The 27,578-nt window shown below is 46.8% G+C and overlaps 1 protein-coding gene across 1 annotated transcript in view; it reads left to right on the forward strand.

Annotated features, from left to right (window-relative positions):
- ANO2 (anoctamin 2) overlaps positions 1-27,578 on the forward strand; it is a 335,785-nt gene that overhangs the window by 234,703 nt on the left and 73,504 nt on the right. Inside the window, exon 15 of the mRNA XM_086404358.1 lies at positions 20,568-20,642. Coding sequence (XP_086260484.1) covers positions 20,568-20,642 — 75 coding nt within the window. The remainder of the gene's footprint in view (positions 1-20,567; positions 20,643-27,578) is intronic.

Here is a 27,578-nt window from a genome sequence, read left to right on the forward strand (position 1 = left end):
CTTTGAAAAATGTGTTCCCTTGTGCTCAGCTCCATCTACCCCTCTGCCTTCACACACACACACATGTGCACATATACACGCACAAATACACACATGCATGCATGCATACATATACACATACGCATAACACACACATATGCACACATACACCCCCCACACGCATACACACAAAAACATATGTACATATATATACACACATACATGCATATACTCACACACACACAATACACACACACCCATATATACACACATAAACACACACATGCACACATACACACACGCACGCACATACACACATACACACATACACACATATACATACATACATTCATGCACACACATATGCACACACATACATACATACATGCACACACACACTTCCTATGCAGAAGTGATCCACAGGCCTTCTCTTTCTAGAGCGAATCCTTTTGAGGGTGAAGACTATTGTGATGATGTTTTGTCTGTAAAGTCAGCTAATAAAATATATCACAAGCAGACTTGAGGACATCTCTGAGAGGCAGGCCTGTGTGGCACACACCTTTGGAATCTCCAGGGACACCTGCCTGGGACTGGCAGATGCTCACGGATGACAATGACTTCGAGAAGTCCCCACATTCCTCGAATTTCTCCAGTGAAGTGTGGAAAGTGATCCTTTGTGCAGGAAAGAAAGGTGGAAAATTGTTTTCTCTCATCTCTTGACTTTTTTGCAGTGATCCACCTTCCCTGGAAGTGAACCCAGGCCTTCCAAGATCCCCTTTCTGAGGACAGGTGTGGTTCTGAGAGGGCAGGTGTCAGCCATGCAGGCCAGTCATCTCCCCAGAGATGGCAAGTTCAATGAGGGTGTGGGAGAAGAAAACGTTAGTTGGTCAGTCATGTCTGACTCTCTGTGACCCCATGGACTGTAACCCACCACGGTCCTCTGTTCATGGGATTCTCCAGGCAAGAATACTGAAGTGGGCTGCCATTTCCTTCTCCAGGGGATCTTCCCAACCCAGAGACTGAACCAGCCTCTCCTGCATTGGCAGGCAGATTCTTTACTGCTGAACCACCAGGGAAGCCCCTGAACTTGTCATAGCATGAGCTTTATACTTGTTATTACCTCCTGACATCTGTGGGTGGCCAGAGGGCACAGTATTTCTCACTGTCCCACAGGTGAGAAGACATAGTCTTAGGTCAAGGGACTTGTCTAAGGTCTTTTGGCTACAATGGACTCTGAGGATGTGGTGGAATCCAGACCTCCCAAACACCACATGTGATCTTGTGGCTCCATGCTCCCCCACCTCTTCTGATTTTCCTATTTGGATATCTTCTTAGGAAGGAACAGGAGACTTGTAAAATTTTATGTGACCTCACAGTTTAAAGAGAATCTGTTTATGGGGCTGTAATAACTACATATCCACGGACACAACAGCTTACTGTCTTTGAAAAATCAGCAAGTCCAGTTCACATGAGACACTTCGTGCATTACTCTGTACTTCCTCCAGGAAGTAGAAGATTAGTTAGATACAACCCCTGCCCTCAGGGAGTTCCGCTTTTCTCGTGTACAACAAGACACATAGATAATCAAAAGTATAAAGCAATGAGGACATGCCCACAGCACAAACCAAGCGCTGAGAGCGTGTGAAGGAACTCTGTCTGACTCCTAGTTGCTGCCTTCAATAAAACATAATCAGTGCTTCCAAAAATTGCAACCCTGGCACCATGGCAATTGCTGCTTGCCTTTACACAATTCTGAAAGTTGACTGCTAGATTTAAGGATATCTGTGTCATCTCTTCAGGAATGAGGAGTTCTGATTACGTCTGTTTAATAGACCGCACTAGGTGAAGAAAGGCTCCACCGGAGGAGGTACCACTTGTTGTTCAGTTGCTCAGTCGTGTCCAACTCTTTGAGACCTCATGGACTGTAGCATGCCAGGCTCCTCTGTTCATGGGGTTCTCCAGGCAAGAATACTGGAGTGGGTAGCCATTCCCTTCTCCAGGGGATCTTCCTGGATCAGGGATTGATCCCATGTTCCCTGCACTGGCAAAGGGACTCTTAACCACTGGAACACCAGGGCAGTCCCAAGGTTAATTCACCACCACCAAAGAGTCTTCATTTGAAAATGTACCAGTGGCCAGCTTTGTTGGGGAACTGGAAACTCTGTCGGGGGGGTGGGGTAACAAGGAGATAGATGTACAAATGAAAATCGTCTTACTTTCCAAAGTAAGACTTGATAGTGAGGAACTTAATTTTTTTTTCCTTCTGGCTCATGGATGTTCACACAGTAGGGCTGGAGCTACTTCCAAGGTGCATCCTTAACACAAGCCAGTGATGACCACGAGCCTGTGACTCTGGGGCAACCCTGGGGTAACTGCCTGATGTGTTCTTCCCCAGACTCAAGAAGGAGGAAGAAAAGGGCACAGCAGGGAGATGAACAGATCAACCATGTCCCAAAATAGAGGAAATAGTAGAATGAACCTTTATCCTTTCTTACCCTGTTTCTTTCTTTTTAAAATATATATAGTTTTAATGTGGACCATTTTTTGTCTTTAATGAATTTGTTACCATATTGCTTCCATTTTATGTTTGGGGAGGGGACTGGAAACTTTGTGGAGGGTAAAAAAGAAGGTCAATTCAGTTCAGTTGCTCAGTCATGTCTCTTTGTGACCCCGTGGACTGCAGCATGCCAGGCTCCCCTGTCCATCATCAACTCCTGGAGCTTGCTCAAATTCGCATCCATTGAGTCGTTGATGCCATCCAACCATCTCATCCTCTGTCATCTCCTTCTCTTCCCACCTTCAATCTTTCCCAGCATCAGGGTCTTTTCAAATGAGTCAGTTCTTCACAGCAGGTGGCCAAAGTATTGGAGTTTCAGCTTCAACATCAATCCTTCCAGTGAATATTCAGGACTGATTTCCTTTAGGATGGATCATTTGATCTCCTTGCAGTCAAAGGGACTCTCAAGAGTCTTCTCCAACACCACAGTTTGAAAGCAGACAGGAGAATTTGAAGCTCTCTTCTCTTTTGTCTTTCCTCCTTTTCTCCCGGGTCTTCCCAGGTGATGCTAGTAATAAAGAACCAGACTGTCACTGTAGGAGAAATAAGTGATGTGGGTTCAGTCCCTGGGTTGGGAAGATCCCCTGGAGAAGGAAATGGCAACCCACTCCAGCATTCTTGCCTGGAGAATCCCATGGACAGAGGAGCCTGATGGGCTATGGTCCATGGGTTCATAAAGAGTCAGACACTACTGAAGTGACTTAGTACACACGTGCACACACATGCCTTTTCTCCCATAAGAATTGATTAACTACATAGTAGATAAGGATGGAGGGAGAAGGAAATGGCAACCCACTCCAGTATTCTTGCCTAGAGAATCCTGTGGACAGAGGAGCCTGGTGGGCTGCCATCCATGGGGTCCCACAGAGTCAGACACAACTGAAGAGACTTAGCAGCAGCAGCAGCAACAGATAAAGATGGAGGGGCCATGACGACAGAGGAGGGGAGAATGGTCTCTTGGTGTCCGTTGGGCATTTGGTGCCCTGGCACCTTTTTTTCGGGTTGCCTGTTTTCAGGGAAGTAGATTTCCCTTCCCCTTGGGAGCCTCAGTCCTCACTGTTCTGTCTCACTGTCAGAAGCAATCAACACGTAATTCCTCATCCTTAAATTCTGATCTGGTTCGTGTGGGGTCCCATGGTGCCCAGGCTGCTCTCTGCCAGGGGATCTGGGGACCCATGAATGCTAGTGAGACCCAGGGGAGCACAGATTCTTGTGCTCAGCTGTGCGTTTTCTTCACTAGGCAGAAGGGTTCCCCGTGCATGTTCTGGAAGCCAACTCAAGCCCCTCCTGGGGATCATGCATTCGGGATGACTTGAGCTCATTGGAAAAAACCATCCCCTAGCTGGCAGCAGGAGATGGTTGGCCCCCGGGGTGCAAAGCAGAGGGCCTGGTTGGAGCCGCTGAGGCTGCAGATTCTCAGGCAGTGACTTCCCAGCACTTCAGTGAGTCAGGGCTTGGAGTCCACGGGCATGATGTGTGTTGACTCCCTGGGGGATGGCAGGCAGGGATGTGGGGCAGCCGCAGAGTGGGAAGGGGTTCCCCTGGGTGGACATTCCGCCATGTCATCCTAGGCCCTAAGTGCTGTGTTACCCTTGGCTTTTAGCTCCCTGCTCCAGGTGGGGAGAGGCAGGGCCCAGTCTCTCTTTTGGGGGCAGTGAATAGAATCCTTTCTGAGCCTGGGGATGCTCATAATTGGGTTGGTCCTGCCTGTCTGTCTCTTTTTTTTCCAGAGAGAGAACTATGAGAAGGATAGAAAGAGAAATTTTACAAGTAAATCCTCCCAAAGCCGGATGGAGTATAGAAAGCAAGGAAGGCTGTTGTGTGGAGAGCCCTGCAGAAGAGTGTGGAGGGGGGATGAGGCAAGAGGAACCAGGAAGACGGGCTCTCATACTAAACCAGTAGGCATTTAAGGCTCTGAGCCCGGAGCTGGGATGGGAGTCCAGTGTATGCTGCAAATCCAGTGGCTTGCAGACCAAACCTGTCACTTCTGGGATGTCTCCTGGTCCCTTTACCCTCTGTGTTTGGTGGAGATGTGCAGATGTGCAGGGAGAGAACGGAGGCGAAGGTTTGTGGAAGAAGAGAATCACTGAGATGCAAGGGGATAGATTGTTGAGTAGCTTAAAGTCAGGTCATCGCTTGCTGGCAGAAGGAAAAAATGCCTTTCTGTGGGCAGGAGTCCTGGGTTGGGATCCTAGCTCAGGTAAGGGGGTCAAGCAACTTTTCTCAAACTGCCCTGGAACTGCGTTGTTAGCTACCAAAGAAGCTCAGTGACCATTGAGTTTGTGAATGCTGGACTAGATAGAGGTCCTGCATTATTTACCAGAGCCTCTGGTGTATGTGTGTGTGAAGGTGTTAGTCATTCAGTTATGTCCAACTTCCTGTAGACTGTAGCCCACCAGGCTCCTCAGTCATTTTGTTCTCCAGGCAAGAATACTGGAGTGGGTTGCCGTTCCTTTCTCCAGGGGATCTGTGTGTTGGCAGTTATTAACACATTTCTTAAAAGAGAGAGCTGTCTGTGTGGAACATCTATGAGTACCTGGAAAATCCAATTTTCTGAAGACACAGTATAGGGTATTTGGGAAAGCTGAAAAGAACTTTCGATTGGAATTATTTGGATTTAGATTAAAATACCAATTCAGCCATTTATTAGGGCACTCTGGCCAAGAAACTAAGCTTCTTGGGTCTTGATTTCCTTGGGCTTAAAATATCCCTAATAATTCTTATCTGATAAAGTTATTGGAAGCAATAAGTGAGATCAGATGCATAAAGAATCCTGAAAAGTGCCTGTAGCTTAGTAAGCACACAGTAAAAGATAGATGGATGGATGAATGGATGAAGGAGTGGATGGATAAGGGGATGGATGGATGAGGGAGTGAATGGATAAGGTAATAGATATATAGATGGGTGAATAGATGGATGGATTGTGGATGCGTGAGGAGGCAGATAGAGCAACAAGTTTTGAACCACTACCTCAGCTAGGTAGAGTCATTGATCTGGGGCACATCCAGACCACCAAGCATGATTGTGTGTGTGTGTGTGTGTGTACATGCATGCACACACTTGTACACAAGCGCTCATGTGTGTATTTTCCTGAGTCTTTTCTGAAGACATCACAGTTGGGAGCTTCTCCACCAGGCTCCCACAGGATCTTCCGCATGGTCCCATCCCAGCAGCTGCTCCACTGCACCATGACTGCTTACCCTTTCATCTCTGCCTGGGCACTGAGGGTCCTGGAGCATGAATGTCACAGCACAGTCCCTGGAACAGAGGTGATGTTTATAAAGTCACTGCCGCAGGGCCCCTTCTCAGTTTTCTGGTAGGCGGGGCCACTGCATCAGTGGCATCTGAAACGCTATCCTAACCCTTCTTGAGGGTCAAAACTCAACCCTTAGAACTCTGCGCTGATGAGGAAGCTGGAGGGGCTGAGGGCAGTTCTGTGTGTGGAGAGGGGGAAGGATGAGCTCTGAGAGGTGCGGCAGGGCAGGGGTTCTGCTCTGGGCCTTGGGCCCTGGGTCCCTCCCTTCCTCGCCAGGTGGCATGGGGGGTGGTTACACGCGGCAGCTCCTAGGGGCCTGAGCTAGGTTCATGAGGCCCAGACCCGCCCTCCCAGGCTGGTGCCTGCATGCACTGAGCATGCTCAGTAGCGCTCCCTGGGCCCAGCCTCATCCCAAGCCCCAAGAGGGTGATGGCGACCCTGGAGGAAGCCAGCAGAGACTACCTGCACTTCCAACCACAGAGCAGTCGTCCTCCTCCAAGTCCTTCCCTTTTTGGATTTTTCTTCCTCTCTTTGGCCCTACATCCCTTTCTCTGCCGCAGCCTGGTGAACCCAGCTGAAGCTGAGTGTGGGCATGCCCAGGATGGCCGCTGTCACTGTCCTGTGTCTCTGGCCAGGATGTCCTTAGCCTGGAAGGACAGAGCCAATTCCCAGCCACAGAGAGCCCTGGACCTAAAGAAAAGGCCTGCGTGGCTGGAGCTGATCTCCCTTCACCTACCGCATGTGTGGGCAGTGTGACACGTTTCATGGATTATTTCACTTAATAATTTTAGAACACGTTAGTGAATCATGTGTGTTATCATGGGCTTTCGTGGTGACTCAGAATGGCCACTCACTCCAGTATTCTTGCCTGGAGAATCCCATGGACAGAGGAGCCTGGAGGGTTACAGTCCATAGGGGTTGCGAAGAGTTGGACACCACTGAGTGGCTATCACTTTCACTTCATGTGTTATCATGACCCTGGCTGTGTCTCTAGGAAGAGCCAGGGCCGGCTTTGAAGATGGCTCTTTTGAAGGATAGTAGAGGCCACCTCCCTTGATCTGGGGACCCCAGGCTTGAGGAAGAACCAGGAACTGCTTCTGCATGTCTGACCCAGTTTTCCTTGCTGGGCTCCCTTTCCATTGGTCCTGGCCCTTCTTGTTAATGAAGAGGAAGAACCACAAACCCCTCTTCTCTATTAGTTAACAAAACCTGAAACCAAACCAAAAAACAAACATTGCCTGCTGGCTGCGTGCAGTATCGCCAGACACCCCGAGGGGAGTTAATGACAGCGTCTTCTTGCCAGTTTACTGTTGTTACAAGTCCCTGCAAATACGTTTCTCGTGCAGTCCCAGTGAAAAATAAACAGTTTCAGATGTGTATCATCTAACCGCCTACCCATGGTATAACAGTGACCATGGGCTACACCAGAACTGACTGATGGTGTTACAGAACCACGGACAAAGCATCCTTACTCTTCTGACCAAAACACATGGATGTTGTTGAGATTCATTATTTATTCATCTGCAAGTGGAATCTTGCAAAGGGCATACTGATTTCTAAATGGAACTTACCAATACATTTCCCAAGTCTATTTTTGCACATCTCTGCTTTTGAGTGGAGGGCAGTGAGCATCTCCTAATAGATACCCTTTAAAGGATGGTATTCTCATTCATGGGCTGCCCTGGTGGCTCAGATGGTAAAGAATCTGTCTGCAATGCAGGAAACCCAGGTTCAGTCCCTGAGTCAGGAAGATCCCTTGGAGAAGGGAATGGATACCCACTTCAGTATTCTTGCCTGGAGAATGCCATGGACAGAGATGCCTGGCAGGCTACAGTGCATAGGGTTGCATTGAGTCGAACACGACTGAGGCCAACAGTTCATGGGGTTGCAAAGAATCAGACATGATTGAGCAACTAACACTTTCACTTTCACTACTTCTCACCCTTATCCATCCACAATTCATCCAACCAGCCATCCAGCCATCTTTTCCCTGTGCTTACTAAATTACAAGCACTTTTTAGGATTCTTTATGTGGGGACTTTTAAAGTCCAATAAATTCACAATATGAGATATAGCTGCGTAAATTAAGTAAGATACTGAGATGCTGTCTAGGCTTCTGTGGCGTGTCAAACAATTGGCTTGATAATTGGAGTGTCTTGGCCGCTGGTCCCAAGCATGGCCAGTGAGCAGGCAGTCCTCCCACCCTTAGTTCTTGCCTCCTGACTCCTTGAGCCGAAGGTTCTCCGTGGTCTCGGGTGTGACTGGTGTGGCTCTGGCCCTACAGCCAGCTTGCAGATTGGTGGGGGTTGGGGGTGGGCATGGGTGGGAACCAGCAATGCCGCTGACAATACAAATTCCATGTCAACACTCTGCATGAGGGAATTGTCTCCAAGCTTGTTTCCACTCTGTGAGCGCCTTTCAGAGAATCTGTTCACAGAGGGACAAACCACAGGAATATGGGCCCTGGAGCAAATGCAGCAAGGCAGGGAGCCAGTCTCCACGAACAGGACTTCCCTAATTGGGCTTAACTGCAGTGTTGCCCATGAAGCATTTTGAAAAACAGATTCTGTCACCCCCAAGGTTCTGACTTAGTAGATCTGGGGTTGGGCCAAGGTATGTTGAGAAACTTATTTTGAGAAGTCCCCTAAATGATGCTGATGATTAGCCAACTGAGAGTTGGTGACATTTCCCAGGGCATCCCGTTCTAAAACCTCCCCTTGCACTGTGGCAGCCTGTCTTCTCTGCAGTCTGAGCCTCTGCTGGGAGCTGGGCCATCAGCTCTCTTCTACCCGTCCTCCAGGACTCAGGTCATGCTTCTTCCCCAAGACCCCTGCCTAATCTTTAAATAGAAATTACTGGCACATCTCCCGATATCATTTTTTGCACATCTCTGCTTTTGAGTGGAGGACAGTGAGCCTGTCTTAATAGGTACTCTGTAAGGATGGTACCCTCATTCAACCAGCCATCCTCTCACCCATCCATCCCTTCATCCAGCACAGTGAGGTATAGCTGCCTCCTTAGAGCATCATCATGGTCCAGAGGGAATGGATGCAGACAGGGATGCAGGGCGAGGATATTTTTCCATATCTATTTGTTGTTGTTCAGTCACTAAGTCAGTCCCCACTCTTTGCGACCCCAGGCTTCTGTGTCCTTCACTATCTCCCAGAGTTGGATCAGATTCATATCCATTGGGTCACTGATACTATCTAACCATCTCATCCTCTGTCACCCCCTTCTCCTTTTGCCTTCAGTCTTTCCCAACATCAGGGTCTTTGCCAATGAGTCAACTCTGCCTCAGGTGACCAAAGTATTTGATATTCAGCTTCAGGATCAGTCCTTCCAATGCATATTCAGTATTTATTTCCTTTAGGATTGACTGTTTTGATCTCCTTGCAGTCCAAGGGACTCTCAAGAGTCTTCTCTAGCACCACAATTTGAAAATATCTGGGGAAAAAAATAGGGGTTACAAAACCTTATTGTGCCTGAAGCGAGCAGGAATAAGGGGGGATTTCACGAACAACTTTAAGATTGTAAACAAATATTCTACAGATATGTTTTCCATTCTGTGGGCTAGGATGTAAGGAAAAGGCCCCAAGCTGAAGCTGGAGGCTTTTTGGTTAAATTGAGAAGTAATGTGTGACCTGAAAGGACAAGACACGCTAGAAGGAGCTAAGTGAGCGCAGGGTCTCCATCACAAGGTCTTCACAGCGAGTCCAGGATAGTGATCGCGTCCTTGCCTAGAGCAGGGGGTAGGTGGGAACACAGCTAGGTGTCACTTAGGCTGGGTCTTCTCCCTGGGTTGTTTTCCTTACAAAAAAAACTGTCCTTATCAGCACATGCTCATGGGATATGCACTTGACTGTTTTTTTTATTGGAGTATAGTTGAATTACACTGTTGTGTTAATTGCTGCTGCACAGCAGAGTGACTCAGTTATGCATATGTACATATTCTTTTTCTTATTCTTTCCATTATGGTTTATCACAGTGCATTGCATACATTTTTCTGTGCTATACAGTAAGACCTTGTTTATCCTTCCTATATATACCAGTTTGCATCTGCTAATACCAAACTCCCAATCCATCCCGCTCCCATCTTCCTCCTCCTTGGCAACCGCCGGTCTATTTTCTGTGTCCCTTATTCTGCTTATGTTTCATAGGTAGGTTCATTTGTGTCGTAGTTTAGATTACACATAGAAGCAGTATCGTGTGATATTTGTCTTTCTCTGCCTGACTTACTTAGTATCATCATCTCTAGGTGCATTCATATTGTTGCAAATGGCGTTAGTTCACTTTTTTAATGGCTGAGTAATATTCCATCAAGTATATGTACCACATCTGTTTTAATCCATTCATCTGTGGATGGACGTTTAGGTTGTCTCCATGTCTTGGCTATTGTGAATAGGACATACACTTGACTATTATTCTTAAACTGTTGAAAAGTTACCAAGAAGTCTCTTTATTTTCCCCTTAGGTTTTGGCATCATAGCCTGACGCAGGGAGACAAAATTGTACTGTGGGCTCCTCCTGTGTGACGTTAGATTCGACCCACCAGAGGCTAAATGCTCAATCCCAATCTTCTGTGCACTGGGCATTTCAAAGATGAGCTAGGCTGTTGTTTCCAAACTGATCCTTACCCACCAAGCCCCACCTGCAAGTGCGCTCCCAGAGCCAGGCCGATCTTAGTGCTGGAGTCCAGCGGGGAGCCAGACACAGAGGGTACCCGCCCTCACAAAGCTTCTATTTTCCTAAAGGAGGCAGAGAGGAGATAAATAAACACATGAGATAACTTCAGATAGTCATAGTTTTGATAGAGAATAATAAGGGTCAGAGGATGGGCTGGAGCCTTAGGAAAGGCCTCATTGGAGGGATGATGCTAGAACTGAGAACAGAAGGGTGAGCAGAGGACCCGCGTGGGTAAAGAGACAGAAGAGGAGAAATCTCATTCAGGTCTTGAGCTGGTGATGTTCAGTGAACAAGAAGGAAGCCAGTGTGGCTGGAATGGAGTACAAAGGGATTGAACGCTTAGCAATAAAGCTCAAGAGGGGCCAGAGTCCAGATCACATCAATCCTTGGAGGCCCCACTCAACATTGGATTTAGATGTATTCTGACCGCCGAGTCTGTGGTCATTGTGTGATGTTGTAGATAAGGTTATAGATTAAGGATTCATGTGTATAGTAATCATGGGGGGCCGTGGTGGCTTCAGCCCAGCTTCCTCCTTTTACAGGCAAGGAGGTCTGGACAGGGATGATGACATGGCTGCCCTGGGCTCTCATACGTTGATAGGGGCAACCCACCTGAGCCCCGTTTTCCACCTCCACAATCTAGAAGGGGGGCCCCTTTAGAGAGCGAGTGGGGAGGGGCTGTCTGTGGGCCGACTCCAGGCAGGACACAGGGTAGGGTAATTGGAATTGGGGTCAGGGAGGGAGAGATGCTCAGCCCAGACCTGGAACCCAGGGAGGCCAAGGCCGCTGGGGAATAGAGGTAGTGAAACAGCAGCCGTCTGGGGGCAGAGGTGCAGAGTTAGCAGGCTGGACCTCAGGAGGGGAGGAAGGGAGCCAGAGTCTGTATTTCTGAGTCTGCTGAAGTCACCAAGCAGCGGGAGGAACAGAGAATGCTTTCCATCTGAGCCACAAATCACACTATGTTCTGCCCTGGACTTTGCCCATACCTGTTTCCTTGGGTGCCGTGCCATGCCACTGCTTCCAGCCCTTTGTCAGGATTGCTGTCCTAGACTGACACCCTTCCCCAAAGTCTGTCTCTATCTCTAGAGGGCTCTGGGGGTCAGTTACAGGCAAGCCCACAGGGCTGAGGGCTAGGACCTGGAGGTTCAGTCCAGGAGGCTGTGTGTGCTTGGGCTGGGGGGACCAATACCATGCCCGGGCCCAATGTCATGGTGATAGGAGCTGCGGGGTGACCAATGTCAGTGAAGGGAGGGGTGTGCAGTCAAATGCTGGCCTTACTTTTATGGTCAGGCCGTGAAGACTTCCTGGAGGAGGAGCTATCTTGGGAGAGAAAACCAGGGAGCGAGAGATGGTGAAGTTGGTGGGATCACTGCTTCTGGAGTAGATGCTGTTTGTGAGGGGTCTTGAAGACTCAGCAGCAGAGAGAGCATTGAACAGCTGTGTCAGGGCAGAGTGGGGCCAGGTCACGTAGAACATCTGTGTGACCTCAGAACTGGAAGACTGGCCCCCAGATCTCTACTGTAGGAAGCAGCGCCCGCACTGAATTTGGGATTTCCTTGTCATTTGATAAGGAAACCTCACCTAATGTGTCCTGATAAGGGCCAGGGTCTGGTGGTTGAAACAATAATGATGATAGTGATGTTAGGCTACAAGTGTTGGGTTCCAGCTCTGTGTGAGGCAGAGTTCCATATGCACGTTCCCATATGTGACCTCATTTCATCTTCACGGCAGCAATCTTGTGTGAAGGGCACTCACCTTAATCTCTTTTTTAGAGATGAGGAAGTTGAGGTGCAGAGAAGGTGGTTCTATGCCTGAGGTCCTATGGTCTTCTCTCTTTTCATCCTGGAAAACACTTGTCATTCTTTAGTCACAAGTGAAATGTCTCTTCATCTTTGATGCCTTCCTTCTCCCCCAAGGCAGGCAGTTGCTCTCTCCTCTGTGTTCCCATGACATGTGTCATATCATCTCATAATATGTGTTGTCTTTCTCAGTTTCTTTTAGTGGTTGGAGCATCCCCTAAGACCCCATGGACTGCAGCATGCCAGGCTCCCCTGTCCTTCACTGTCTCCCAGAGTTTGCTCAAACTCATGTCTATTGAGTGGGTGATGCTGTCCAACCATCTCACCCTAAGAGCAAAGAATGTGCCTTCTCCATATCTGCAGTGCCCAGTGCCAGAACAATGCTGGATACACATTTGATGTTCAGTGAAAGCTTCCTGCATAGAAATAGGATTAGTAACAACTCACAGTTATACAGAACTTAGAATTTTCCCAATATTGTCACATGCATGATGTACTCATTGAGGTGCAGTAGGGCAGGTCTACCAGTTGTCCGATTGAAGATGAGGCTATGAGGTCAGAGAGATGTTAGACAATATTCTTAAGGTTGCTCAGCTAATAAAGAGGTAGAGACAGGGATGAAGCCTAGGTCTTGCATTTCCAAATGCTTCACTATTCCCTCTCCTTAACACTGTCCCCTTGACTCAAGTATTTTCAGCAACAGAGGCTCAGTATGTGAACATTCTGATGGAAACCAAAGCCAATCTATTCACAGACCTCCGGTGGTTAGCTGGAGCAGGTGAGGCAGGTGATGATGATGGTGCTTGACTTCCTGCCCTTTTGTTGTTATTGATCAGTTACTCAGTTGTGTCTGACTTTGCGACCCCATGGACTGCAGCACGCCAGGCTCCCCTGTCTTCCACCATCTCCCAGAGTTTGCTCAAACGCATGTCCATTGAGTCAGTGATGCCATTCAACCATCTCATACTCTGTTGCCCCCTTCTTCTCCTGCCTTCAATCTTTCCCAGCATCAGCATCTTTTCCAATGAGTTGGCTCTTTGCATCAGGAGGCCAAAGTATTGGAGCTTCAGCTTCAGCATCAGTCCTTCCAGTGAATATTCAGGGTTGATTTCCTGCCCCTTTAGAAGTCTTCAAAGAAAGAGGACCACAGCTGGCTTCCTTTGAAGCCAAAATCCAGTTCTGTTCCAGGCATGATGCTTCCTGAGCAGTAGGCAAATATCATCTTTATTCTCCTTTACTGAATTCAAAGCAGTCTGTATTGGTTTAACATTGGCATAACTGAGTGTGTCTTTTCTCAATCCATACTTGAAGTAAATCTAAAACATTATAAACACCTGAATTAGAAACTTCAAGGAATCTACAGATACTATCCCCTCAAGGAGGCAGACTATAACTGTTTACCCCTCAAATGTGGGCTGCATGTAGTGACTTCCTTCCAAAGAGTAAAGGAGGGGAAAGAGTTACTGGACAGCTGGGAAACCCGACAAGCATCATGAGTGACAGGTCATATTATCGCTTGTCCCTTTGCTGTGATGAAATGAACATGATGTCAGATTGGTGCAAAACTAATTGCAGTTTCAGACTATGAATTTTAAGACATTATAACTAGGCTCAAGCACATCTTTATTAATCAAAGTAGGAACCATTTCAATCAACACATTTTTGCCAACGAGAAAGAAGTTTATTTATTCCTGTAGTGTAAAAATCCATGCTTCGGGATTAGATGGATTCTCGGAAAGCATTTTCTGCCTCCTGCTGGTTGTAGAAGCATTTTCCCTGCAAAAAGTTGTCGAGATACTTGAAGAAGTGGTAGTTGGTTGGCAAGAGGTCAGGTGAATGTGACGGAAGAGGCAAAACTTTGAAGCCCAATTCATTCAACTTTTGAAGCAAAGCATTTGTTGTTGTGCGATGTGCATTCGAGCGTTGTCATGGAGAAGAATTGGGCCCTTTCTGTCGACCAAGGCCAGCTGCAGGCATTGTAGTTTTCATGCATCTCATCAATTTGCTGAGCATACTTCTCAGATGTAATGGTTTCGCTGGGACTCAGAAAGCTGTAGTGGATCAGACTGGCAGCAGACCACCACACAGTCACCGTGACTTTGCACTTTTGGCTTTACCTCTGTGGTCTTCCTCCTCCAAACCCATAGCTTCAACCTAATTCTGAAAAAACTTCAGAGAAGCCTGTACTGAGCAATGTTGTACAAAATCCTTGACTACTTACTCCTCAAAACTGACCAGGTCATCAGCAACAAGAAAAGTCTGACACATCATCATAGTTTAGAGGAGCCTAAGAAGACATGGTGGCTAAAAATAACGTGGCATCTTACATGGGACTCTGGAGCAGAAAAGGAATATTAGGTGAAAACTAAGAAAATCCACATACAATGTGAGCTTTAGTTAATAATAAGGTACAGGGACTTCCCTGGTAGTCCAGAGGCTAAGGCTTTAAGCTTCCACAGCAGGGGTCATGGGTTTATTCCCTGGTCTGGCAACTATGATCCTGCATGCCGCTCAACGTGGCCAAAAAAAAAAAAAAAATAACATAATAAGGTACAATATTGGTTCATTGCTTGCAAAAAATGTACCCATACTAACATAATAAAGAAATTGGGTGCAGAATTGTGTGTGTATATATATATATATACATATATATACACACACACATGCACACTCACACATTGTACTATCTTTGAAGCTTTTCATAAATCTAAAGCTATTCTAAATTTTTAAAAAAGTTTATTTAAAGAAAAGAAAGTAGAGGAAGGAATTCTCATATGTTCCTGGTGAAAATGCAAAAATAGCACAGCCATTTTGTAAAACAGTCTGGCAGTTGCTTATAAACCAAAGATACACGCAACCCATGACTCAGCAATTCCACTACTTGGTATTAACCTAAAGCCTATGCGGACACCAAAGCCAGTGTGCAAATACTTCCAACAGCTTTATTCGTTAATTACCAACAACTGGAAGCAGTCCAGACATCTCTCAGCCAGTGATGGTTCCGTGAGATGTGGCAGGTCCATACAGTGAAATATTACTCAGCAATAAGAAAACGGAGTTCTGGGAATGTAGCGGAAGTGAATCCCAAATGCAGTGCATTGAGTGAGACAAGTCAGACTGGAAAGGAGCCATGCTATGGGAATTTACTTTTATGACATTTTGGAAAAGGCAACCCTGAAGGGACAGAGAATAGGTCTTACCAGGAGCTGGAGACTGGGGGAGGTGATGGACCACAATGGATGGGGCAGTATTGAGGGGATGATGGTTCTGTTTTTGATTGTGGTCATGGTTACATGTGATACATACGTATTTATCAAAATTCACAAAATTGCATGCTAATAAGGTGCATTTTATTACATGATAATCATGCATTAATTTAAATAAATACAAACTCAGGGATGATTGACCACTTTTCAAGGTTGCCATCCCAAGATTTGAATAGGAGTCTCACCTACTGCGTTTGCAGTGCCTGCATTTCCTGCTGTTCAGTCTGCCAAAAGGACACTGCTGTGGTTTGCTGTGGATGTCACCATGCTACTTCCTGTTTGGAGACTTGGAAGCGAAAGCCATAGTTTAGGGACAAGGACACAAGCATAGACAATGGCTAGGCTCCTGGCTTAACAGTGGTGAATTAGCTGAGTCCTTCTTGTCCACCCGCTTCTGATACAGTCATGACACAGACTTGACCTTACTTTTGGTGTGAGGCTTTGTGTGGCTTTTTGTTGGGGCTTCCCTGGTGGCTCAGATGGTAAAGAATCCACCTGCAATGCGGGAGACCTGAGTTCAATCCCTGGGTGGGGAAGATCCCCTGGAAAAGGGAATGGCTACCCACTCCCAATATTCTTGCCTGGAAAATCCATAGACAGAGGAGCCTGGCAGGCTACAGTCCATGGGCTGCAAAGAGTCAGACACAACTCAGAGAGTAACACTTAGAGCTGACAGAGCGCTTTCCCAGGCGTTCAGCTGTGTGATCTGTGCATGACCTCTGCCACTTCAGTGGGATGTGTGTCATCTCCGTGTTAAAAAGAGGGAGACTCTGAGAGCTCGTGCTTACCTGTGTGTGCATGTGCATTGGCTTGGCCCCTCCATGGGTTGGCTACTTAATATAAAATACATGGTATAATAATCTGGCACAATAGATGTTACCGTTTATGCATTTTACAGATAAGGAATATAATTACTTTACAAATGAGGAAACAGAAGTTCTGGGAATTTCCCAAGGCCACTTGACTCGTATCAGAGCCAAGAGTTGAACTCAGAAGTTCAAGTTCCAAGTCCTTCTATGATCCCATGAGCTGGTTGTGTGACTTTTACATGGAGTGTAGTTAACTGGATGGTGTTTTGCCGTGAATATTCACATCTTTTCTGTGTCAGTGAATGGAGATTGTAATTAGCATCCACCCAGGTGGTGCTAGTGGTGAAGAATCCACCTGTCTACTCAGGAGATGCAAGAGATGGGGGTTCAATCCCTGGATAAGAAGATCCCCTGGAAGAGAGCATGGAAACCCACTCCAGTATTGGTGCCTGGAGAATCCCATGGACAGAGGAGCCTAGCAGGCTATTGTCCATGGGGTCCCAAAGAGTCGGACATGACTTTAGTGACTTAGCATGCATAGAGGCTGGTCTGAATGCACCTCATCCCTGGCCTTAAGAAGGTGGATAACACTTGGCAGGAACCTTGGCCAAAACCCTCTCTGCCCCCTGGCCCCGCCCTTGGGTTTGCTAGTCATCCTCTACGATTATACTTATTTTTAGAGCCTTTTTCATCTGGGGCTGTGTTTCCTACTTCTCTGCTTGCACTTCCTTTTCTCCCATTTATTCTAAAACTGTCCATCTTGTCCCTGAGGACCATTCTGAGCCCAGTCTCATCCTCACTGACTGCTTCCTTGCCCCTTCCCCTGATTTCTTGGACCACGCACAGGTCTTTCTATCTCTCCTTGCCCTGCTCCCTACTCAGGGAGCCCCACTGGGGAGGAACTGGAGACACAGAACCTGTAACTGGAGCTTCCCCTTCCCTGCTCATTGCTGGCATTTCTGAGCACACCTGGCTTGCTGATTCTCAAGGCAGAACCTCTCATCCCCAGGCAAGAAGGCAGGAAAAGAGTCAGAGAATCATCCAGACTGTAATCATAATGAGAGAGGCCTCCAGATGAGCCCCACATAACCCTAGACTTCTTTTCATAATCCCCACAGAGTTATCATCTACCCACCCCTCGTCAGTTTTCTAATCAGAATCTTAAAGTAAGATACCACTGTGCTCAATCGTGTCCTACTCTTCTTGATCCCATGGACTTTAGCCCACCAGGCTCCTCTGTCCATGGGATTCTCCAGGCAAGAATACTGGAGTGCATTGCCATTTTTTTCTGTAGGATATCTTCCTGAACCAGGGGCTGAACCTGAGTCTCTTGCTTCTCCTGCATTGGCAGGCAGATTCTTTACCATTAGAGCCACCTGGGAAGCCAAGATACCACTAGTGTGATTGAAATTAAGAATGAGTACTGGGGACTTCCCTGGTGGTCCAGTGGTTAAGAATTCACCTTGCAATGCAAGGGATGCAGGTTTTATCCCTGGTCAGGGAACTAAGATCCCACCTGCAAAACAGCTAAGCGTGTGTGCCCGCAAGTACTGAGACTGTGTACTGCAACTAGAGAATCCATGTGCTGCAATGAAAAATCCTACCTGACATAGCAAAGATCCTGTGGGCTGCAACTAAGACCCGACACAGCCAAATAAATAAATAAATATTAAAAAGAAAACAAATAAAAAAAGAATGAGTACTGAAGGCAGAGAGAAAGAAATACTAGTCCCTTTTGATGTCTGGCCTCATTTAGAGGACTTGCTTCAGTCCTAACAGAAATAGGTTTTTATAGTCCCACCTGTGCAGGATGGTCATGACCTGCAGTGACCTTGTTCTCACTGTGTGATGGAAAGTCTGCTGGGCTCAGAGTCTGGAGACCTGATCCTATCGGAGCCTATGAGAAACCGAGCATCCCTTGTTGACGTCATGGGTACATGAGAGCGTTGGTCACTGAATGACTCCAGCCTTAAAGCTCTTTTTAAAAAAATTGGGATATAATTGCTTTACACTGTTGTGTTATTTTCTGCTGTAGACTGAAGTGAATCAGCTATAAGATCCCCTAGAGAAGGGCATGGCTACCCATTCCAGTGTTTCTTGCCTTGAGAATTCCATGGACAGAGGAGCCTGGTGGGCTATAGTCCATGGGGTCTTGAAGAGTTGGGCACAACTGAATGACTAACATTTCACTTTATACATTTATCCCCTCCCTCTCGGACCTCCCTCCCACCCCTCTAGGTCATTACAGACCACCGAGCTGTTAATGCTTATTTCCAGCCCGTTGTAGTCACCTCAGCCCTATGCTTAGCTCCAGACATGTCTTGAGAAAGATATACCATTCCTTTCCTCAAATCCCACCCAGGCTCACTCCCAGGATAACCCACATTCCTGAACTGGCACGGGATTCCTCCCATATCACTCCCATCCCATTAAACAGGGAGCCCCCTGGGGACAGTGACTATATCCACTGTCCTCTGTCTCCCCACTGTGCATGGCCACAAAGTCTGCACACAGTTGGCTCACAGAGGCTTTTAGGAAGATTTTCAGGCCAAGAAGGCCCTTCACTTACAGTGGTGATGGTGGTTTCGTCGCTCAGTCATGTCTGACTCTTTGCGACCCTATGGACTATAGCCCGCCAGGCTCCTCTGTGGGATTCTCCAGGCAAGAATACTGGAGTGGGTTGTCATTTCCTCCTCTAGGGGATCTTCTGACACAGGGATCGAATCTGAGTCTCCTGCATTGCAGGCAGATTCTTTACTGCTGAGCCACTGGGGAAGCCTACAGTACAAGCTTTCAAAGCCTAGATGGCACTGTTGCTAGAGTCAGATCAGGTGTGTTCTGAAATCTGGTGAGGAGGGAGAGAGAAGCAGAAAGGGGCCTGGAATGCTGGCTTGCTGAGTTAGACAGGCTGCAGAAATGCAGGAGCCCTACCTCGCCAGCGTGGAGGGCTTTGCCGTTTCCACTGCATCCTCCCCAGCATGGGTTTAGCTGGCCTTCGAGGCAACCTTGTAGTTGGCAGGGCACTATATCCATTCTAATTGTAAAGAATGGCAGCTCAAAGAAATCCAGTTGTTCAGTCGTTCAGTCATGTCTGACTCTTCATGACTTCATGGACTGCAGCACGCCAGGCTTCCCTGTCCATCATCATCTCCCAGGGTTTGCTCAAACTCACGTCCATCAAGTCGACGATGCCATCCAACCGTCTCATCCTCTGTCGTCCCCTTCTCCTCCCGCCTTCAGTCTTTCCCAGCATCAGGATCTTTTCCAATGAGTCAGCTCTTCCCATAAGGTGGTCAAAGTATTGGAGCTTCAGCATCAGTCCTTCCAATGAATATTCAGGGTTGACTTCCTTTAGGATTGACTTCTCTGATCTCCTTGCAGTCCAAGGGGCCCTGAAGAGTCTTCTCCAACACCACAGTTCAAAAGCATCAAATCCAGTGCCCAGGCTAAAATTATGTGGCAGTTAATTGGCAGAGGTCTTTACCCCTCGTACCTGGTGGGCTTCACCCTACCAGGTGAGGGATCTAAGCGGGCAGGGAAGGCAGATGTGGTCAGGGATATGGAGGTCCCAAGAGAGCAGGGGGTGAACTGGATGGAGTCTGGTTCTCAGCCAGACTGATAGCAAGGCCTCAGCTGAGCCTGCACCTTGAGTTGTCTGCCTTTGTGACCAGGGGAGAACAGTTGTTTTGGAGGGAACAAATAACAACACGTACAGGTTCTTTGAAGAACAAAAATTGTGGGTAATTTGCACACTCGGGATCTGAGGTCAGTGGTGATGTCTGATATAAATGATGATCTATTCTAGGATGCTGCTCTGTGGTCATTTGTATCTATCATTTGTCCCCCACTTTACCACGTTCGTGTGTTTCTCATTAAAATAAAGCAAATAAAACCATCTTGTGCATGAGTCAGGATGAGGGTCATGACTGTGCCCATTTAGCAGATGAAGAAATAGAAAGAAATGTTAAGAGGCACAGCAAAGATCGCACAGCAGATAGAGCGGTTGAACTGAAACTTTAGCCCAGTGTGAGGCTGAAATCAGATCTAGAAGTCACAGAATTAGGAGAGCTGTTGTTGATGTGGAAGGTAAGGCATCAGAGACCAAAAACGTCTCTAAGTAGAGTGATGAATGATATACACATTTATGGAAAACTGAGGGACATTTTATATCTGTTACTTACAGCATGTGATGGTCACTGTTCTCCTGTTTCTCCCCAGGACGATGAAGATAAGCTGACCTGGAAAGATCGTTTCCCAGGTTACCTGATGAACTTCGCCTCCATCTTGTTCATGGTAATTTCCTGGTGGGAATACCTGGTTCTGCCATGTGCATGGGGATCCTGCTGTGTGAATGCTGGGGGTGTTAGTCTGTGATGTTGTGGGGATGATGAGGGGCTAGTGAAGATGAAGCCATGGTCCTCTCAGAGGGACAGGAGACGGGTTCGACTGCTGGTCCAGGAAGATCCCACATGCTGGGAAGCCTGTGCACCACAACTATTGAGCCTGTGGTGCACAGAGCCCAGGAAGTGTGACCCTGAGCCTACGCGCTGCCACTGCCAAAGCCCTTGTGCCTCGAGTCCTGCTCCGCAGCAAGAGAAGCCACTGCCAGGAGAAGGCCACACAATGCAACGAAGAGTAGCCCCTGCTCACCCCAACTGGAGAAAAGCTTGCACAGCAATGAAGACCCAGCACAGGCAAAAATAAACAGATGAATAAAATTATTAAAATGCATTCCAAGTTGGATAATAAATTATATAGCCCCCTACCAATTTGTTTTTTTTTTAATCCTTATATTATGCTAACTTTTCCCCCCATTTTTTTTTCATTTTTAAAAAAATCCAGTCTCCAGAAGGGGCTTGGCATTACCCTAGAACAAGGTGTGGAATTTGAAATAAAGGGGTCAGGATGATGTTTGTAAAAGAGTGGCTTTTATTGTTACAGAATTAGCCCAGGGCACCTTTGGCAATGAAGTTGAGTATCCAGTATCATTTCCTCTTCTACCCGTAGTGACTAACCCTTGGCAGAAGATGCCACGACCATGACCACGAGGAGGCTTTTAGCGATGCCAGTCTGTCATCTGTTGGGGGTATTTTTCATGGAGTGATGAGAGCCAAGAAAAGTGCAGTGCAGCGTTCATCTTCCTCATCCATGGAAGAGGCCTGGCTGGACAAAGATGAAGCTTCTCTTTCTTCTCCAACCCAGAGTATGGAGCTAATGCTCCTTTCCTTTTTGACTGAATCCTCTTTTTGTGTTCTTTTTCTATGGGAGGATTATCAGAGGCAATTCCCTCCCTTTAGAGCAGGGTGCCTAAACTTTCCTCCCACGCCCAAGATAACCATTGGCTCATGTTTGTATATCAGAGACCAGTCATCAGAAACCCTCCTCCATCACTTGGATTATCAAGTGGCCTCCTAACTCAGCTCCCTGCTGTTACTCTGGCCCCAGCCTGCTGATCTTTTCCAAATCTAGGTCACATCACATTACTCCTCTGCTCAAAACTCTTTAAAGGCATCACATCTTGAGGCCAAAATCTTTGTTCTGTGTTCACGGATGCTGAACAGAAATATGGAGACCTTTCAATTCAGTCACTCAGTTGTGTCCGACTGCTTGCGACCCCAGGGACTGCAGCACGCCAGGCTTCCCTGTTCTTCACTATCTCCTGGAGCTTGCTCAAACTCGTGTCCATCGAGTTGGTGATGCTATCCAACCTTCTCATCCTCTGTCATCCCCTTTTCCTTCTGCCTTCAATCTTTCCCAGCATCAGGGTCTTTTCTAATGAGTCAGTTCTTCTCATCGGGTGGCCGAAGTATTGGAACTTCAGCTTCAGCATCTGTCCTTCCAAGAAGGAAGAAAGTGGCTTTATTTCTTTGCCAGGCAGAGAGGGAGCACAGTAGTCTTGCGCCTCAAGAACTGTGCCCCCTTCCCTGGGGAGTAGGAAGAGGTCTTATAGCCAGGACTATGGTCAGGGGTATGTGGTAAAGATCAAGGTCGTGACAGTTTTGCATTCTTCTTTCTTCTGCAAAGTTTCAAAACAGCCACAACACTGGGTCTGTTTGGATCCAAGGGTGGTGATGCTGACAATTTAGGGAGTGTGCAGGGTCTCAGTGTGCCTGCTCAGTCGTTTCAGTCATGTCTACTCTTTATGACTCCATGGACTGTAGCCCTCCAGGCTCCTCTGTCCATGGGATTTCCCAGGCAAGAATACTAGAGTGGGTAGCCAGTCCCTTTTCCAAGGGAGCACCCTTATTGTATGGGTGCCATGGTCTTCTCAACTTCCATTCAGAATGCAAGTCCCGGAGGGTAGGGACCAGATTAGCTGTCCCTCCTGTGTCTCTCATCGTGTGAAATTAGGACTCTGGGTTCCATAACATGGCTTCCACTGCAATTTGGCTGTATCCAGATGTAAGATTGTGGAATTCAAACACTAAGAGCCACAAGAATGTACTGTGCAATTGGGGAACACAGCCAATATTTTGTAATAACTGTAAATGGAAAGTAAAGTTTAAACATTGTATTAAAGAGGCTCCCCTGGTGGTCCAGTGATTAGGACTCTGAGTGTCCACTGCAGGGAGTACAGGTTTGATCCCTGGTCAGGGAATTGGCCAAAAAAAAATGTATTAAAAAAGACCCACCAAGAGACCCAGAGGCCATGATAGGTGACCACGTGCAGGAGGGGGAAACTGCCAGAGCTGAGGGTCAGCAAATCTTTACCAAACATGTTCCATGCAGGAGGCACCTCTCTGTAGTTGCAAAAGGCACAGAGAGAAGTACATGATCAATTTCCCCTTTTGGTCCAGCTGGGGGACCTGATCACAAACATGAAATACAGCTCACATGGTGCAGTAAGTGGTCAGAAAACACTTGTTGAATTTAATAAACAAAATCAATAACACAGCCAGAGTGATGAGAAGAGTGCTGGATTTGGTGCCAAAGTCCTGGGTTGAACTTGGAACCATAGAGAAGAATTCAGATCCTGGATGGAACTAAATTGTATCTACCAAAGGTGTGGCACGTGTGGTTACTATAAGAAATCATGCTAAAGTAGGTGTGGCTGCAATAATGAAATCAGGAGGGCACACATGGATTAGCTGGTTTTTTAATACTGATATTTTATGAATATGTAATACCATTCATCCGATTAATTGAGTTATTATAAGCATTAGCTTAAAGTTCAGTAATATCTCGCCTTAATCAAGTGATATTTAGTGAGAGGCATGTTCTTCAAAATGACCATGGGAAATGTGGGTAGAATCTGTGAGTAGATAAAGTCACTGTTTGTTGGCCTGTTGCTGAAACATTAGTCTGTAATTTTTAATTATTCATTATGCTATGCTTAAAGCAATTAATGTGAGAGCTATTTTGTTTTCTTGATAATTGGATGTAGTGATTAGAACATATTTTGTATTACACTAGAGTTTTTTTTAGCTTTTTATTTTATATTGGAGTATTGTTGTATTTCCTCTTCTTTGGGATGGTTTTGGTCACTGTGTCCCGTGCAGTGTTATGAACCTCCATCCATAGTTCCTCAGGACCTTTGTCTATCAGATCTAATCTCTTGAATCTATTTGTCACCTCCACTGTATGATAATGAGGGATTTGATTTAGCGCATGTGTGAATGGTCTAGTGGTTTTCCCTACTTTCTTCAATTTAATTTTGCAATAGGAGCTCGTAATCTGAGCCACAGTCAGCTCCAGGTCTTGTGTTTACTGACTGTATAGAGCTCCTCCATCTTTGGTTGCAAAGAACATAATCAATGTGATTTTGGTATTGATCATCTGGTGATGTCTATATGTAGGGTCGTCTCTTGGTTTGTTGGAAAAGGGTGTTTGTTATGATCAGGATGTTCTCTTGACAAAACTCTGTTAGCCTTTGCCTTGCTTCACTTTGTACTCCAAGGCCAACCTTGCTTGTTATTCCGGGTATCTCTTGACTTCCTTTTGCATTTCAATCCTCTATGGTGAAAATCACATCTTTTTTTTGGTATTAGTTCTAGAAGATCTTGTAGGTCTTCATAGAATCGTTCAGCTTCTTTGAAGTGGTTGAGGCATAGACTTGGGTTACTGTGATGTTCAATAGTTTGCCTTGGAAATTAACAGAGATCCTTCTGCTGTTTCCAAGCGCTGCATTCTGTACTCTTTTTGTTGACTATGCGTACAGCTGATGAACAATGTCATGCTAGTTTCGGGTTGACAGCAAAGCAACTCAGCCATACGTGGGCGTGTGTCCATTCTCCCTCTGTGGATCAACTGTTGTTGTTGATGATGATGGCTTTGCCATGTATCTCGCGGACCTCGGACCAGTCCCATTGCTGCTTCTTGGTCCTCGTTTTCCTTGTCTGTGAGATCAAAGGCTGGATGTGGATGATCCCTAAAGGCTGAAATTCCTTAGTTTCTACCATGATCTGGGAGCTGGGTTTGTAATATGTGCCTTGTGAGCTTGAGCAAATCACCTCCTACACCTGTTTCCTCACCTGCAAATTGATCCTGGCATGGGGTCGGTGCTCTCCAAGCTCTTCCCACTTGAAAATTGCGAATCTTGAGGTGTTTGTGGGAGACACCAAAGGAGAGGTTCAGAAGAGTGGGATGGAAAATCAAGACCAGGGAAGTTGGGGTGGCAGAGCACAGCATCTGGGTGCTGAAGAGGGGCATGAAGGTGGAGCCAAGAAGGAGAGAGGGTGGGGAAAAGGGGTTCCCTGAGTGAGTGGAGCAGGGCCTCTAGAAGAGGAAGAATCTCAAGAAGTGAGGATTCTGAGCCGGTAGGTCTAGACTATTCGCCTGTTTCTCAAGCTCACAGGCGAGACGGCGGGGTCCAAACCACACTTTGGGTGACCAGGAAGCATGCTCTGTCCTCAGCTTGGCGGCAGGGGGGCGTCTTAAAGAAGGAGGTGGAAGCTGGTCTCCTCCCCACCCCTAGGACCCCAAAAGAGGGGATGTTTTTGCCATGGCTGTTTCCCCCATCCTCTCTGTACACCTAGCCCTAGGTGTGTGCGCGCACACACAAACACACACACTCTTCGATGCCCTGGTCTCTCCACTTTGCTGCATCAATGCTTCCATCACTGGCCTTCACTGCAAAGGCGATTTTGAGGGGAAAGAATCTCACAGCATGTTTTCCAGGCCCTTGCTGTCTGGCTGTGATGATCCCAGAGGAGAGGGAGGTGGGATGTCTCTGTTGTTGGTGGGCAGTGATGTCATGTCCAGGTTTCCCTATGTCCAGGGTCCTCATCCCTCCCCGGTCCTGGGGGCTGAGATTCTACCACCCCGCCCACACCCCATCAGGGGAGGGGCCTCCCACCAAGTGTTTTTCTCATCTAACCTCTCCTCCACCCACCCCCCCCACCCCCTGCACACACACAGCTTCCCTCTCCCGAGGGCCGCTGCCATCCTGCCTTCCTTACAGAGGGGCCCCTTTTTCTCACCATCGTCCACAGACACATGTTTGTAAAGCACACGAGGATGCACAGTACACGGCTGAGGCTGTCACCGGCACCCCCGGTGGCCCGGGACTTCTGCACGTGGCCACATCTGCAACCCATTCTCCAGCGCAGCCCACCCAGGTGTCATTCACGGGCTGCAGGGGCCAGAGGCTCCACCCTCCTCCTCTCCCCTCACCACCCCCATCCCCTACCCTCTTCCTCCCCTCCTTTCTAGGGAGGGGACACCACAGTCCAGGGCAGTGTGTTTTCTCACAGGAACCTTTCACCTGGCTCTTTCTCTCCCCATGTTTTTCATTTCATCCTCCCCAGCCAGCATCCACCCCTCCTTCCCCACCCAGAGGGGATGTGACTTGAACCGCCTCCTTTTGCAGAAAGAATTCAAGAAAGAAGACTCTACCGATGGAAAGGAATTAGAGCCTTGACCTGAGCAGGTCACACACCTAGCCGATCCCCTCCACCTTCTGCCCCTCACATCCTTGTGCTTCGTGGAAACGGCCCCTCCTTGACTGTGATGGGAGGGGAGAGGGAGTCTCGTCGTTCTTAGGTTCTGGAAAAAGGAAGTAGGGCTGGCCCTCCAGGTCAAGTGGCTGGTAAACTCTCCTTCTAATTTTCTGGTGGAGTCTTTAGGGTTTTCTATGTAGAGGATCATGTCATCTGCAAATAGTGAGAGTTTTACTTCTTCTTTTCCAATTTGGATTCCTTTTATTTCTTTTTCTGCTCTGATTGCTGTGGCCAAAACTTCCAAAACTATGTTGAATAGTAATGGTGAAAGTGGGCACCCTTGTCTTGTTCCTGACTTTAGAGGAAATGCTTTCAATTTTTCACCATTGAGGATAATGTTTGCTGTGGGTTTGTCATATATAGCTTTTATTATGTTGAGGTATGTTCCTTCTATTCCTGCTTTCTGGAGAGTTTTTATCATAAATGGATGTTGAATTTTGTCAAAGGCTTTCTCTGCATCTATTGAGATAATCATATGGTTTTTATTTTTCAATTTGTTAATGTGGTGTATTACATTGATTGATTTGCGGATATTGAAGAATCCTTGCATCCCTGGGATAAAGCCCACTTGGTCATGGTGTATGATCTTTTTAATGTGTTGTTGGATTCTGATTGCTAGAATTTTGTTAAGGATTTTTGCATCTATGTTCATCAGTGATATTGGCCTGTAGTTTTCTTTTTTTGTGGGATCTTTGTCAGGTTTTGGTATTAGAGTGATGGTGGCCTCATAGAATGAGTTTGGAAGTTTACCTTCCTCTGCAATTTTCTGGAAGAGTTTGAGCAGGATAGGTGTTAGTTGCAGGATATAAAATCAACACACAGAAATCCCTTGCATTCCTATACACTAATAATGAGAAAACAGAAAGAGAAATTAAGGAAACAATTCCATTCACCATTGCAATGGAAAGAATAAAATACTTAGGAATATATCTACCTAAAGAAACTAAAGACCTATATATAGAAAACTATAAAACACTGGTGAAAGAAATCAAAGAGAACACTAATAGATGGAGAAATATACCATGTTCACGGATTGGAAGAATCAATATAGTGAAAATGAGTATACTACCCAAAGCAATTTATAGATTCAATGCAATCCTTATCAAGCTACCAACAGTATTCTTCACAGAGCTAGAACAAGTAATTTCACAATTTGTATGGAAATACAAAAAACCTTGAATAGCCAAAGCGATCTTGAGAAAGAAGAATGGAACTGGAGGAATCAACCTACCTGACTTCAGGCTCTACTACAAAGCCACAGTTATCAAGACAGTATGGTACTGGCACAAAG

Source organism: Bos grunniens, chromosome 5 (genome assembly GCF_055505025.1).
Source record: "Bos grunniens cultivar Pamir isolate PY7600 chromosome 5, Bosgru_T2T1.0, whole genome shotgun sequence".
NCBI lineage: Eukaryota > Metazoa > Chordata > Mammalia > Artiodactyla > Bovidae > Bos > Bos grunniens.